The 14,025-nt window shown below is 53.0% G+C and overlaps 5 protein-coding genes across 6 annotated transcripts; 1 reads left to right on the forward strand and 4 right to left on the reverse strand.

The window, feature by feature from the left end:
- Window positions 1–1,091: 1,091 nt before the first annotated feature.
- On the forward strand, window positions 1,092–2,730 carry PV09_05920 (uncharacterized protein; the record flags this gene model as incomplete). Its single annotated transcript, XM_016359488.1, has 3 exons — window positions 1,092–1,719; window positions 1,779–1,828; window positions 1,884–2,730. Exons 1-3 carry the CDS (start codon window positions 1,177–1,179, stop codon window positions 2,728–2,730), a joined length of 1,440 nt encoding a protein of 479 aa, XP_016212737.1. The 5' UTR covers window positions 1,092–1,176.
- Window positions 2,731–2,754: 24 nt separating this feature from the next.
- PV09_05921 (uncharacterized protein) lies at window positions 2,755–4,773 on the reverse strand. The gene is made up of 2 exons (XM_016359489.1): window positions 3,888–4,773; window positions 2,755–3,833 (listed from the first exon to the last, which is right to left on the reverse strand). The coding sequence occupies exons 1-2, from the start codon at window positions 4,434–4,436 to the stop codon at window positions 2,844–2,846; spliced, it is 1,539 nt and encodes a 512-aa protein (XP_016212738.1). The 5' UTR covers window positions 4,437–4,773; the 3' UTR covers window positions 2,755–2,843.
- Window positions 4,774–5,432: 659 nt separating this feature from the next.
- Window positions 5,433–7,575, reverse strand: PV09_05922. 2 transcript variants are annotated; one of them, XM_016359490.1, is made up of 3 exons: window positions 7,200–7,575; window positions 6,636–6,898; window positions 5,433–6,586 (listed from the first exon to the last, which is right to left on the reverse strand). In XM_016359490.1, exons 1-3 carry the CDS (start codon window positions 7,294–7,296, stop codon window positions 6,110–6,112), a joined length of 837 nt encoding a protein of 278 aa, XP_016212739.1. In that variant the 5' UTR covers window positions 7,297–7,575; the 3' UTR covers window positions 5,433–6,109. The 2 variants fall into 2 exon arrangements, with proteins under 2 accessions (XP_016212739.1, XP_016212740.1); XM_016359491.1 differs by having other exon boundaries at window positions 6,636–7,575.
- A 427-nt stretch (window positions 7,576–8,002) lies between these two features.
- On the reverse strand, window positions 8,003–10,171 carry PV09_05923 (protein disulfide-isomerase domain). Its single transcript, XM_016359492.1, has 4 exons — window positions 9,854–10,171; window positions 9,579–9,795; window positions 8,703–9,521; window positions 8,003–8,636 (listed from the first exon to the last, which is right to left on the reverse strand). The coding sequence occupies exons 1-4, from the start codon at window positions 9,975–9,977 to the stop codon at window positions 8,249–8,251; spliced, it is 1,548 nt and encodes a 515-aa protein (XP_016212741.1). The 5' UTR covers window positions 9,978–10,171; the 3' UTR covers window positions 8,003–8,248.
- A 546-nt stretch (window positions 10,172–10,717) lies between these two features.
- On the reverse strand, window positions 10,718–13,387 carry PV09_05924 (uncharacterized protein). The gene is made up of 3 exons (XM_016359493.1): window positions 12,807–13,387; window positions 11,257–12,741; window positions 10,718–11,191 (listed from the first exon to the last, which is right to left on the reverse strand). Exons 1-3 carry the CDS (start codon window positions 13,149–13,151, stop codon window positions 10,988–10,990), a joined length of 2,034 nt encoding a protein of 677 aa, XP_016212742.1. The 5' UTR covers window positions 13,152–13,387; the 3' UTR covers window positions 10,718–10,987.
- Window positions 13,388–14,025: the final 638 nt, after the last annotated feature.

The raw sequence follows: 14,025 nt of genomic DNA on the forward strand, positions 1-14,025 counted from the left end.
AAAAAACCACTTGAGTTTGTGTGGCCGGATGAGCAAGAATGGCAGCTGGATAGTCCAAAAAAGGAAATGGCTTAGAAGGCCTTGGGTGGTGATGCCAGCGCTGGCGGGGAGGTGATTGGGGATCTTGAGATAGCTTGGCCAGATGGCAGCCAGCATAACCGTGAGTGCCGTAGAACCGGTGTACGTCTGCATGGAGTGCCAAAACAGCGCGGTCACCATTCTGCAAGCAACCGGAACCTTGCCAAACTGATACCCAAAGGCCAAGCGGATCCAGATGGGGAAAGGCACGCGTAGGTAGGCGCCCGGCGCGCCGTTGAAGGCCATACATAAGCTCATCACACAGGAGCCCAAAAGTACACAGTAGATTGCCTCGCGATAGGTGAGGCCGATAGCGAGAACAGAGGAGCCAATCTCCCAAGATTGCGCCGAAAGCTGATCGATCTTTAGTTACAGCAGACAAAGATCCGGAGACGGTAAGTTTTACTTACAACATCGCTGACCCAGTATCCGAGAACAGAAAGTGGAGTCCATGTACGCCGCTCGGGCGGAGTGACGTCCATGTCAATATTCGTCCATGTCCCCTCTGGCGCATAAGAGGTTGTTTCTTTTGGGAGGATCCAACCCGACGCATGACGCTTCTCCTTTAGTGACACGTTTGCGTCGTGCGCCCGTCTCTTGAATGCACTTTGTAGTTTTTCCATGTTGCGAAATGGCACGACTGGCCTGTGAGGCAAGTGTTATCAGCTGCGGGAGTCATATTTGTAGCTGGTGTACCTCAGTAACTTCTAGACAACTGAGTGCTACGGTATTTTGACCAGGTGCCCAATGAGAAGCGAAATGTGAAAGCGGGAAAGTCCGCATGGCTATCGTTATGTATCTACGGCTAGGATAAGTTGACTTTAGCTTGGAACTTTTCGTTCGGAGTACTCGCCGTGCGTAGATGTCCGAAGTGGACTAACCTGCTGGCAATCTTAACGTTCGGAACACCGTAGATCTGCCAAATCGTGGGGATGGCTCATCGGGTTGCTGTTGAGACTGACGGCCAATTGATGGCACAGTAGAAATTTTCCGAGCATAGCACACGTTGCATATATAATAAGATATAGCTTACTTTGGCGCAGGAGTAATGAAACATTGTGCGAGAGAAGCTCCCGACCTCTCCAAACTCGACAAAGGATGTACGACGTCCGCGACTTGACCGTCGCAAAAGCACATGATGCTTTTCGCAAAGGGCCGTGCAGCTGTAAAGATCTGACGGAAATGTACCTGGATCGGATCGTCAGACTGGACAAATCTGGGCCAAAAATATGTTCCACGCTTGCTCTCTCCTCGACCGCGCTTGACGAGGCCGCCTCTCTGGACGCATACTACCGTCGATATGGACGATTCAAGGGCCGACTCCACGGCATCCCCATCCTCATCAAGGACCAGGCCGACACCAGAGGCATAGAGACCATGTACGGCTCAATCGCCGCGAGAGGCAACGTGCCGGAAGGAGACGCGTTCGTGGTCAAGAAGTTGAAGGACGAAGGCGCCATCGTTCTCGGAAAGACCACCATGAGCGAGTGGGCCTCCACGTGGTCTTCGGCGAGCACGGCGACGAACTGGGAGTTCACGCGCAACCCGTACAAGACGGACCACGACGTCGGGGGATCGTCGAGCGGGAGCGCGGCGGCGGTCGCCGCCAACTTCGCCCTTCTCGCCGTGGCGGAAGACACGGTACGCACGTATTTCCACGACGCTTGCGGCACGAAGCAGCACTAAAAGATGCCTCTTAGGGCGGCAGCATCAGATGTCCGGCCAGCTTCCGCAACCTTGTCGGCATCAGGTGCACCCCGGGGCTGATCAGCCGGAGCGGGTTCTGTCCGCTTGTCAAGGTCCAGGATAACGCCAGGGCCAGTTGCGAGGACGGTGAGCGACTGCGCACTTATGCTCGACTGCATGGTTGGCTACGATCCTGCCGATGACTTCACCGGTGTCAACCTGGTGGCAGCCGCGCCGAAAGGAGGGAGTTACTCTGCCGGCCTCGACCCAGACAAGATCAAGTCCGCCAGGATAGGGCTGGTTCGCGAGCTGTTTGGGCCGGATTCAAACCCATACTGCAGGGCCGTCAATGCCGTCGTTGAGGGCGCCATGTCCAAACTCCGGGCCTCGGGAACAACCTTCGTGGATGTCTCGATTGACAATCTCAAACACCACATGACCTTCACGCCCAACTACCTCCAGATGTCGAGGTCGGACATCAACGCCTTCCTCGCCACCAAACCACATCTTCCTCAAGACATCGCAGAGATTGTCCCGAAGAAGCCGCAAAAGATGTTCCTGGACTTCACCTCGATGATGGCGCACGGCCCAGAGAACCCCACCGATGATCCATTGTACGTTGAAAAGCTGTTGGACAGCGATCGCTTCCAACGAACGCTGAACTGCCTCATGCTCGAGAAGAAGCTCGATCCGTCGGCTTTTCCCGACTGCCAGGTCCCGCCGCCTAGACAGGAGGACGCGACCAATGGACGGTTCCCAACTTGCTGGGACTTCCCTATCAATACATTGCTAGCAAGTCAAGCAAGATTGGCCGCAGTGACCGTTCCGGCCGGGTTCACCGAGGAAGGCCTACCTGTCGGCCTGGAATTCGTAAGCTGGGAATACAGAGAGAAAGAGTTACTAGAGCTAGCAAGAGGAATGGAGGTCATTGTTGACGCCAGGAGGTCACCTCCGCCTCCCCTTTAGAGCCTTGGCCGTTTTCAAAAAGCATTCAAGTTTTCTAATGTCAGAGACGGCCGTGGCGCGTAGAAGACATCGCTATTCTATATTCTATAAAAGAATTGGTGTACGCCCGCCCTTCATAAAAGACGCCTTTTCACCATTCTATCCAGCCAAACATTCTGTCGACTAGCCTGGATGATGGCGTCGACCAATTCTTGATTTCCCTGACTCCTAATCAATATCTCGCCATGGTTGTAGTCCCTGTGAAATACTATACGTCCATCGCAGGTGCGTTTGTTCAGCTCGGATCTGCCGTTCACTTCCAATTTTGCGCTTGAACTGTCCATGAAACCATTCTTCTTCAAATATTGTCGAAGCTTCTCCGCGTCTATGATCACATCTTTTCCAGCCAGAAAGACGACCACTGGCCGATCGGCAATTTCCTCCAGCCAAAGCACATTTTGAGTCCAGTCAAAAAGCCGCATGATGGACGGGCATACGCCAATGTCTCTAGAGGCGAAAGAGCAGAGTAACTCACTTGCATTTCGCGGCTTGCGGTAGATAAAGTTGTATGGGATCTCGGCGAAATGAATCGATAACGTGACCGGGTCGACCAAGACGAGAGAATGCTTTTGGGTTGGGCATTCTCTGGTTAAACGGCGAAGCAGATGCGTTGCCAGTATGCTGCCAAATGAGTGCGCGACAATGACAAAGTCGGTCCAGCCATGAAAAGCCAAGATGTTCCGGATCTCGTCGACCATCTCCTCGCGGGGCATCAGTGTGTCCGTGATACGGAAGCTAATGGGCATGATTTCGAGAGCTAAGATGCCGATTTGTCCATCCTCACAGCCACGACCGATCTGGGCTAGCAACGCGTGCAGAAGTCCGGTGTATAATTGGAGGCCAATGCCAATCCCGTGGATGAAAAGAAGCGGCGAATGTTTCCGCGACATGTGTGGGCGATACCAGTAGGAGAGCTTGGGAGAAGGAGAGATGGTGCCAGAGCATAGAGCAAGTGGACGCAGTGGAAACATTCTAAATGCCGAAGTGATTGGAAGCCGGTAATGCGTAAAGGACATGTTGGACATGAGTATATGGCATAGTGTGTCCGCGATGCTCACGGTCAGCTGGGCTGATTAGATCATTTCACGAAGAGCCATCTAAAAAAGAAATTCCCTTACCATGTAGTAAATGAGAGGCTTGTGTTGTATGCACAATCGATCCGTCGACACTCTGCAAGGCTCAAGCTGATTCGAACCGGATGGATATGACCGCCCCGTCCTCATTTCAATCTCACGCAGGTATTCTTCCAGTTCTTCGTCATCTTCTACGTCAACCCGAGTCTTGTTGAAGAATCCCCAGGCAAGGAACGTCTTCACGTTCTCTCTGAGAAGCAGTGAGACCTCCAGTCCCTTAAACCAGATGGAGAACCACCGGTTTAGATCTGGAATCGTTTCAATGCATTTGTAAAAGAGCTCTCGTCTCTCCTCGCGTGTCCTGGGGGTGAAAGCCGGCGGAAGTTGGTCCAAAACATATCGCCTTGGAAGGAAGAAGAAGAGATAGAAGAGAGTCTCCAGCAAAGCTAGATGAGCAAAAATGGCGGGTACGGGCACCAAGTGGTTCGAGACGAGCCGTAAGACGGTGACGGCAATGCAAAGAGGCGTGACCATAGAAATGGTTTCGAGGGCAAGCCATAGCGCAATGAAAGTGAGGTAATCATCTTTGAGCATGACCAGATCCGTCGTGATGGAGGGTGGAAAGAGAGAAAGGAAGAGATGACATCCTGAAAGCCCAAAAGGCTGTGAGCTGCCGTTTCGAAGGACGAAGGCGCAAGTGCAAAGCTGTTCAGCTGCACGTACGGGTGCGAAATGCGAGCTAGAGCTGTAAGACGACGATCGCAGCGTACGAAAACTTTCTCAGCTGAAGATCTCTGCGCAGCCTCCAATCCATTTCGCCTCTGCGCGTCGAGAGATCAGGCGCTTCGTAGTGCCGTACAGGTGGTACCCACATTGCGACGCACTTGCTGCAAGTCGTTGCTAGTTGATGGAGAAAAGCAACGAAACCAGCAGTGTGCAGGTAGCAGGCTTGAGCCTTTTTTGCCCCTTATCACCGTGAAGGCCGTCCACCAAGGCCGCAGAAAGTTCTGAGAGCCTTGGACTTCGAAGAGGCCCTTCGCTTCGCCTGTGAGACAATCGGCGGCGAATTATCGCGCAAGCAGGAGATTGGATGTCGAAGGATCGATCAGAGAGATTCGGAACGGAGCGAAGCGGCACTAGCCCACTTCGAGAGGCTCAGCTAGCCACTCAAAAGTCCAACTACGTTGACTGATTTGCAGATTCCACACCGATGGATGGGACTGAGAAACGTTCCGTCGGCCAGTCAGTCAGGGGCAAGCAGATGACGACATGGTAATTTAACTTACTCCGTCGCAGCACATACCTCTATTCTCCTTTGAACCTGTATTGCCGTCTGTGTTTCTCAACCGCGAGGCAAAAGAAATGGAGTTGATCATATGAATCACCCAGTGTAAATAGTTCGTCGCCAATTCAAACGATGCCATGAATTCCACAGTACGCAACCAACGCCGCAGCATACACACTTTGGTTTGAACCATGCAGTTCGCCCTGTACAGAACGCGGAAATGTGTCTGTCATCTTCGTTGATAGCATAGAAGTACGTAGGATGAAAAATTAGTAGGATGGTGGAACGTGGAGAAGCTTGCAAGGTTTTTGCAGCACAGTGCGGACTGACATTAAACGTTTGCTATCTCCAAAGTGAGCATACTGTATAAGACCAAGTCATCTATGTATTCCTTTTGCGTGGAGCAACTAAACGCGAATCAAGCAATAGACAGGCTCTTGTTTGCCTCGCCATAGCCAACGACGCCCATTTTATAATATTTACTTTGTCACTCATATGAATCACGTGATGGATGGCGCAGCCAGCATAACACCCTCCACAAAAGCAGAACAAGGAATGAGGAAACCCAGCAAGTTGAGTTATTGGGTTCCTGTGGAAAATTCGTCTCATACTGCCTAAGTACGCAGTTGAACACAGTTGACGATCTGATCGATCGATACGAAGATTGTACGAAGAGCTTGGATTTGTTGAAAGCCTTTTGCTTTGGTTGGAAAAGTAAAAAAGGACTGCTTCAAAACCCAACGCCCCGAGAAACCTGATTTGTTCCCTCCTAAACGAAGAACGGCCAGGTTAACCTTCGATGTTGTGATCGAGGTGCCCGACACGATCTCGTGATTATCGTGGACGACGGACGATAATTGCTTAATGGCAAGCTTTTGTAATCCGAGGTAGCATAGTCACACTGGGTGACGGACTAATTTAGAAGTCTTTGGCCCAAATATCGCCGCTATGATGCATCAAGTCTTGATTCACAGCATGTTCGTCAGATGATATCCCAGACGTCCTCGGCTGCGTGGCAGAACTTGCTGCACGCAACGCTTGCAGACAAACTGTAGTTGGAGATGGAGATCGAATCATCTTTGAACTCATCTGCAAAATCGTCTTTGCCTTTCGCCATGGCACCGACGAAGACACAAATGCTTTCCTTGGGTCCGAGAGTCTTGATGTAGTCACGGACGCGGACCACCTCGGCCTCGAAAGAAAGTGTGACCTTGCGACAATTGGGGGGTAGGTGGTCCGTAATAGGGTTCTTGATGACGCGCAGTAGCTTTTCCTGAGATGTCGTAGAGCGAATGGAGAGGCGGTGAAGCAATTGCACCATGAGACCGGCAAAGCGCTTAAACGTTCGAGGAATCCGGACCTGTGGATTGACCTCGATCAGGACACCTTTGGCTGTGTGGATGTAGATCTGGAGCTTTCCGGCCTTGTTTATGGGAGAGTCGAGCAGCGTTAAAAGACACTAGACCTGGTCAGTACTTGCAAGCGAAAGCGATTCGACGAAGAGTTACTTGATGAGTGATGTCAGGTCGTGCATCACTGATGTCTCGGCCCATTTTGCGCATCACACCAATGTGCTCGTCGCTGTTGAGCAAGGAGTACTTCTCCTCACGACCCGGCCCTTGCCTTGGGCCGTGAGAGGCGCGATACGTTTCTAGGCTGGCATTTGAAAGCACAACAATCAGACGCTGGGAGTCCTTGTCAGTGTACGGAATGGGCGTTGCCTGCTCGGCAACCAATTGTGGCAGCTCCGGTGGAGGCAACGACTGTGTTCCTACGAGTTGAAAACCCGGTATGTCAGCCAACTGAGCGACCATGGTAGATTGACGTTGATATGGATGATGTAAGTGATGTAGCCCCGTCGACTGCGGAGCTTTTCAGTCGGCGAAAACGAGCTGGACATAAGGGAGGACATCATGACGTCCATTTGACCTAAGAATTACAGTTGGTGTAGCCATCTCGAGAAGCTTCATGTCAACCAGACAGGCGCGGATGAAGAAGTGTGGGGAAGGGACAAAGGATTTCTGGCGGCCTCCAAACATTTGATGCAAAACGGTCGTGTGGGTAAAACCTACTGGTTCTCTTCCGCTCTGGGCCGCCGGTACTCAGACTGCGCCTCAAGAACTGGCCTTCCACGGACTTTTTCTCCATCATACCGTCGTCCACGGCCATGCTCGCTGCGGAGTTGAGGGGAATTATTTCCTCGTAAGGACACACACACACACAAAAAAAAAAAAAGCAGCCCTTGGCTTTACCTGTGGAATGCTCTTTAAAAAGTTAGAATCTACCGTGCCTGACTTTTGCTAGTCACTCGGAAAGACCGGACAAAAGCTGGGTTGTTTTGGTTCGCGAAGGAAAGGGAGAGGGACGAAGAGAGAGGGCAAAAGAGAGGGAGAGGGAGAAGAGGGCGCGTTTGCAGAGATTCTCGCCGGGTATATTGTTTAAAAGCGCAGATCTTGTGAGATGATTTTTTTTTCCCACTCCAGTCCAGGCGTCTAAACTAATCTCGGAATTTCGCGTTGTGGTACGCTAGTCCCGTTCGGGATGCAACATCGCTTCCCCACCGCCTGAAGGTGTATCAAGTAGATCGAAGCTTCCGGCCGAAACGTATACTAATCGGCATGGCGTCACAGGCAGAGAAAGGCTTTTGAAGCACGAGGAAGACCAGTTGCTCGGTATCAAAGCTTACGACCGCAAACGCAAAGAAAAGGACAACAACTCAACCCAACTACTTGGAGAACGTTGCGTGTGTCTCTACCCTACCTCGCTTATTCGTAAAATTATGACGGGAAAGTCGCCGAAAAGTGTGCCGCTCTCACCAGCGTCTTGCATCCAAAGAAGCCAAAAAACGTAGTTGGCCGAGGCGGGAACGTGGAAGCAGAAAGATTAGATATTCCATTGTCTGAACGCCAATATGACCAAAAGCCGTAGATACAGTTTTCCCAGTATCATGATGAATTAGCACTCGAGCCTTAAATGCACACACATATCGCTCTAGTATCATCTCCAAGGCCTAAACCAAAAAAGGCTTTTTTATCCCAGCTTTCCATTCGTCACGACCACGGCGTGTCAGATAGGTGATACAACAAACCGACGAAAAAAAAGGAAAACACGACAGCAATGTTTACAACTCGTCGCGTGCATCGACCTGGCCGTCGTCCACGATAGCCTCAGCAACATTCTCAACAGCCTCCTTGACCTTCTCGACAATGGGAGTAGCAGCAGGCGCTTGCTTGGGCATGTCGCTGGCAGCCTCTGTGGCAGCCTTTGCGGCCGAGTGGTCAACGCCGTGGCTACCGTTCTCCTTGATGAACTTGGCAAGATCCTCAACTGTACGTGCGCCGGAGTACGCAATTGGCGAGTCCTTCTTTCCGGCAGGGTACAACTTGATGGTTGGGAAGCCCTGGATCTCATCTGGAACGTCGTTCAGGGTGGCGTCAACCTTTGCAACAACAACCTTGTCAGAAAATGGCTTGAAGAGCTCACCGAGCTCATCGTACTTTGGAGCAAGACTGACGACTCGTTAGTTTTCTTGCCTTTCAAAAAGGAACATTCATAGTCAAGAATTGGAAACGTACGCTTTGCAGTGACCGCACCACGGAGCATAGAACTCGATCAGCACATCCTTCGAGTCATCGAGGACAATCTCATCGTAATTCTTGGCCACAACAATGGTGACAGGACCGTCCTGTTTCTCGGGGATGGGCTCAGACTTGACAGATGGCTCGACCTTGCCGCTGGCAAAATCGTCGACAAACGCGCCGATGTCCTCGTTGGTGATCTTTTTGGTCTGCTCGTATGGGAACTTCTGGTTCTTGACGGTGTCCTGGATCGCGAAGGCGGGCCACTTGCCGACTTCGAGGTTGAGGTTGCCAGCGTGCTGTCCGAACGCCTTTGCGTCAATGACGGCGAAGTTGATCTTGCCCTTGTGCTTCTCAGCAACCGACTTGAGCTCCTTGGACAACTCCTCGCGCTCTTCGGGGGTCTCGGCAAAGATGTAGGCGAGGGGAATGCCGGCGGACATGTAGCCAGAGTAGGTCTCTGGGCCAACCTCTCCAATCAACGGAGTGGCTGCTGCCTTGACGAACTTCTGAATAGCCTCCTTCTCGAACTTTTCGTCGAACGTGTTCTTGCCCTCGTCGAATGTCTTGTACAGCACGATGGAGGGGGTCTTGACACCCTCGGCTTCGATCACGTCGGCGTTGCTGACGGCGCCGAAGAGGTAGCTGTCACGAAGAGAGTTTGCAACCGAGGTGAATGTCTCGTTCGACGCCTTGTCGTCCTTGTCGAAGTATGCGATGACGACGACCTTGTCCGCGGTCTTGAAGTCCTCGAGGGTGTCCGAATCGAGGACAGAGACGGCCGGGAGGGCCTGCTTTGTCATGTATGAGACAATGCTGGCAAAATCTTCGTCAGCGAGTGGAAAGAGGGAGCCGTTCGTTGATGCAACTTACGCAGGAGCCTTTCGTGCACCGCTGTACGGCGAGATGTTGTCCATGCCGCGGAAGATCTTGAGCGTCGGGTAGCCCTCGACGCCGAACTGCGAGCACAGCTCCGACTCCTCTGTGCAGTCGACCTTGGCCAAGGGGATATTCTTCTCCTTGAGCGTTGTAGCGGCCTCCTCGTACTCCGGGGCAAGTGCCTTGCAGTGTCCGCACCATGGTGCGTAGACTTTCCTTACGCATTAGTAAACAACAAACCACCTCAGGAACGGGAGCAGTCGACGCACATTCCGCGAGAACAAGATCGTTCTCCTTGACGAAGGCCTCGAACGTGTCCTTCTTCAGTTGGTGTACGTCGCTCGCCGCGGCGACGGCAGCAAAGGCCGCTGCTGCTAGGGCATGGTACCTCATGATGTAAAGTCGGGAGAGCTCGACAGCGAGGCTGACGGAACGGCTCAAAAGGAACGAGTGGGATCAGAAGAAAAGGACAGGGCAAGGGGGGGAAGAGACGTTGAAGTACTCGACGTTCGAGCGGAGGAACGCGTGTCAAACCAAGGTACGATCACACCGATTGCAGCGGATGTGCGATGGTTTATGAAGAGGCGACTCCCGCTGCACCGACCTCTGCGAACTGACATATTTGGCCTTTTGGCAGCATTTCTGAATTGGGATCTAGCGCCGCCTGTGCCCTTCGCAGGGGTTCCGGATTGGCGTCGAAGCGGGCCCAAGGCTGGAGCGGCGCCGTGGTGACCACTCACGCAACGCCAATTCCTCCCGTCCCCTCGTTCTCCCTTCGCCTTTGCGCTCCATGCTAATAATGCCTTGAGAGGCCAGCTCCCTATCGATCCCTTGTTTCACTGTCCTTCTTTTCTTCGCCTACGTGCAGTTCGTGCCCTCGCCGTTCTGGACTGGTCGTGCCATTGCCTCGCCCCCAGCATTCGTGCCGTGAGCAAGCGTCCTTGCCTCTGGCTTCCGGCGTCCCTTCTCTTGGCCGCCCCCCCGTAGTCCTGTAACAAAAGGCCAAGGAGATCAAGTCCGTATCCAAAACGCGTGATCGGCAACCCACCCGCATTGCTCGCGTGAGCTGCGGCCAAGTCCCTATGGAACGCTTAATGAGACTGGGCTCAAAATGTGGCACATCCAAAAAAACACGTAGTTCTAAGCAAGCAAAAGTCGAGTGGTGCCAAGTGATTACTATTCAAACTTGCGAGGTGTGCAAAATCAACACCCGCACAATGCCAATGTATAACAATGCTATGCATCAAACCACATTGCGCCGAGAGAATGCTGACCGCAACACAATGCCAAATGAAGGACGACTCTCCATCTATTCTCCGCGCGACGCGACCGATGCCACAGATCTCCAGATAGTTTGCTACGTGACGAACACATTTGTAAAGCCGCAATGAAACAAAGGGACATTATCCCCTCCGCTCGTCATCTTCCTCGTCGATTAGATGTATCGGACCTGGATCGTTTCTCGCATACTCGTGGCTGCTTTCTAGCGCCTCTGCCTCTTCCAATTCCTGAGCCATTGCAATTCCATCTCTCCTGCCCCGCTCGACGTCGACTAACAACATCAGCGGAAAGGGTAAGCCTATCAAGACAGCCAAGAACCAGAACGCCTGTGATGTTATCAGCTTTATCACTTCTTGTTATCGTCGCCCTTTTCGCGACCGCGACTACGTACTGGTCTGATTTCGCCCGTGGCATCGGTAATGGCACCCACAATGGCCGGACCAAAGATGCTGCTTCCTTTGTCTGTGATGGCGTACAGCGCGTAGAATGCGGCCTCAAAACCAGGAGGAATGAGCTCGCCAAAGAAAGATCTGCAGAAGCTTGACAGACCTCCCATGACAAAGCCGTACACAGCACCTAGCGGGTACATTTCCCACGGTTGTTGCAAACCAAGTACTCCTAGTCTGCGTATCGCAGGTATGTAACCGAGTAGCCCATAGATCGGGATAAGTTCGAAGAGGCAGATGCATGCCAAAATCGTTTGCCCAGGTCGTAGTCCAACCATGACAGAGAGCTTGCTCCATGTGAAGGCGCCTGCGATGCCAGATACTGTTGCCGTGACCGTGATCAGTGCCAAACTGGCGGGTTTCATCTCAAGGCTCGTCTTTGCAAATAGAATCGCCGTGCCGCTCACCGTCGCCACCGCATCGGAAATCATAAACCACGCGCCCAAGAACAGGAGGACATCCTTCAAGCGCCTTGCATGTCTCACAGACCGCCAAAGCGACTTCCAGGAATACTTGAAGTATTCCCATGCCGTTCCCATGTTGCTCTTGTTTGGATCAAGGTGCAGTGGTGGGCCGGGTCGTGACCGCAGCCAAAACGCGACGGGAATCGTGAAGACAAACCACCATGCGCCAATTATGAAGAGAGCGAGGCGGAGGGAGAAAAGAGTGGATTGCATGAGGCGTACTGCCATGATGCACGCCGCTTGTACTATAAGTGCGGCGATGTAACCTATGCCGATGCCGTAAGATGATATCCGTGTCGAGAGGCGCAGTTCTCGCGAAGTCGAAGTCGGAGGTTGCCGGTCATCATCCTTTACTGCTGTCGGATCGCTTGACAGAAGGGCTGTCGTCTCTTCTGGCCCTTCCGGACTTTCCCTCTCATTCTCGTCTACTGACGTTTCCGAGTATTCCTCCTCGCTCGAATCGTCCAAGAGCACCTCAGGGTGATGTCGAACGAGGAGCGGCAAGAAGGAGTTCAGAAGCACAAAAGACGCACCGAAGCACGTGTTCGCAATGATTGCAAGCAAAGCCCCAAGTACGAGCACTGCAGGCACTATGGGCAGAAACAGCATTGTCGCCGTACTCCCAGCAAATGCGAAGGTAAGAAGGAAGGTCTTTCTGAATCTACCATGGTCTGCAGCGCCGGACATGGATATGATGATCAATGCCTGGACGAGCACACTTATGGAGAACGTGTACATGGCGAAACTGGCAGTGTTGATTTCCACGCCCAATATATCTACTACACATTGCTGTGCATCGCCCGCGGGCGGCTTTGCAAAGTTCGCCGTCGAATTCGGGAACGAGGCCGGTACGTGTACCCCCGCAGTGCACGGCTTGCTTCTGTCGTTCTCTTGCCATCCTCGTTCTCTCGCCAGCTGTTCGAGCGTGATGGGGATGAAAGATCCCATACCGCACACGACGAAAACCTGCAACGATCCACGAATGTCAGCTTCGAGCCATCGATGTTGCATGTCAGCAGCACGACACGCACCTCAGCGGCCCATCCATACATGAAGAATCCCCTCAGCTCCTTGCTGCTCGTATATCGCGTGTCCTCGCCTTCGTACATGGGCCTCTCCGTCGCATCCCGAACAGTGCTGCTGTCCGGCCCCATGCTGAACAAGTCGTCGTCGTCGTCGTCGTCGTCCTCGGCTGGATCGTCAGACTCGCTTAGCGAGCGTTCATCGTCGGCCTCGTTGCTCTGCGTGATGCTTAGCGCATGTACGCTCGACGCTTTCGATGTCGAGGATACGTCGCAGAGACGCGGCTGTATCTGAGGCTGCAGCGGAGGCTGTAGCGGATGCGGGATTCCAGGTGACGGAGCTCGAGGCTCCATCTGCCTGGCGGGCGCGGGCTGGGATCAGCTAGCTAGCTGCGGCGGCGCGTCATGCGTGTGGTGGACCCTGAACCTCTGGCCTGCCCTTTTGGGTCCGCCAAAGTCAAAAGCAGCAAAAGGGCGAGAGGAGGCTTTCACAAGGCGGGCGAGTCTGGACAGCGAATGCCGGAAGAGGGCATGTCGGTGGAATAAATGGTGGAGCAGACTGGACTACGTGGTATCTGGATTTGACGTCCGGAGGGAGAGGGACGGATCTGCCCTCCCGCACGCCTGCTACTATTTAACGACCGTCACAGATAGTGCGGCCAACCCACCTGGTCCTAAGCAGATCAGGCGCTCGCAGGAGCAGCGCAGGAAAGCTCCCATATCGAGAGGTGGTGCGTCTCAATCGGGACTAAACACCAGCCGGGGCCGGTGACCTGTGATCTCTGATTGAACCGGGATTATTGATATGAATTGATTTCTTTATCTGCCCGGTGCTGCTAATGGAATTTGCCCACCGCCCTTGTCCCCAGGAGGTATTCGCAAGATGCCTATGAGGCTACGGATGGGCAGCTCGCATTGACCCAGCAGAACGAATGGCAGGTCCTCTAGCTGGCCATGAGCCGATGATAGCGTGTAGCATCTTGCATAAGCTGGATGCGAAACGGTAGGTATGGAGCGCTTGACGGCGCGACGGATGACGAGATTTTGGGGGGCGGAGGCTGGCCCTTTGCAGCTAGGTGAGGCAAGCCATTCAAGCACTTGTTAGCTGAACGCAGACTCTTTTACGGCTTTTTGCAAGCTGACTTGCTTGAAGTGGTGGACCTTTTACACCTGCAAGAAGCAGAGTCTGCTGCTTCGAATCATTTGCCGGAGGCCAGACGGTTCTGCG

Source organism: Verruconis gallopava, assembly GCF_000836295.1.
Source record: "Verruconis gallopava strain CBS 43764 unplaced genomic scaffold supercont1.19, whole genome shotgun sequence".
Lineage (NCBI taxonomy): Eukaryota > Fungi > Ascomycota > Dothideomycetes > Venturiales > Sympoventuriaceae > Verruconis > Verruconis gallopava.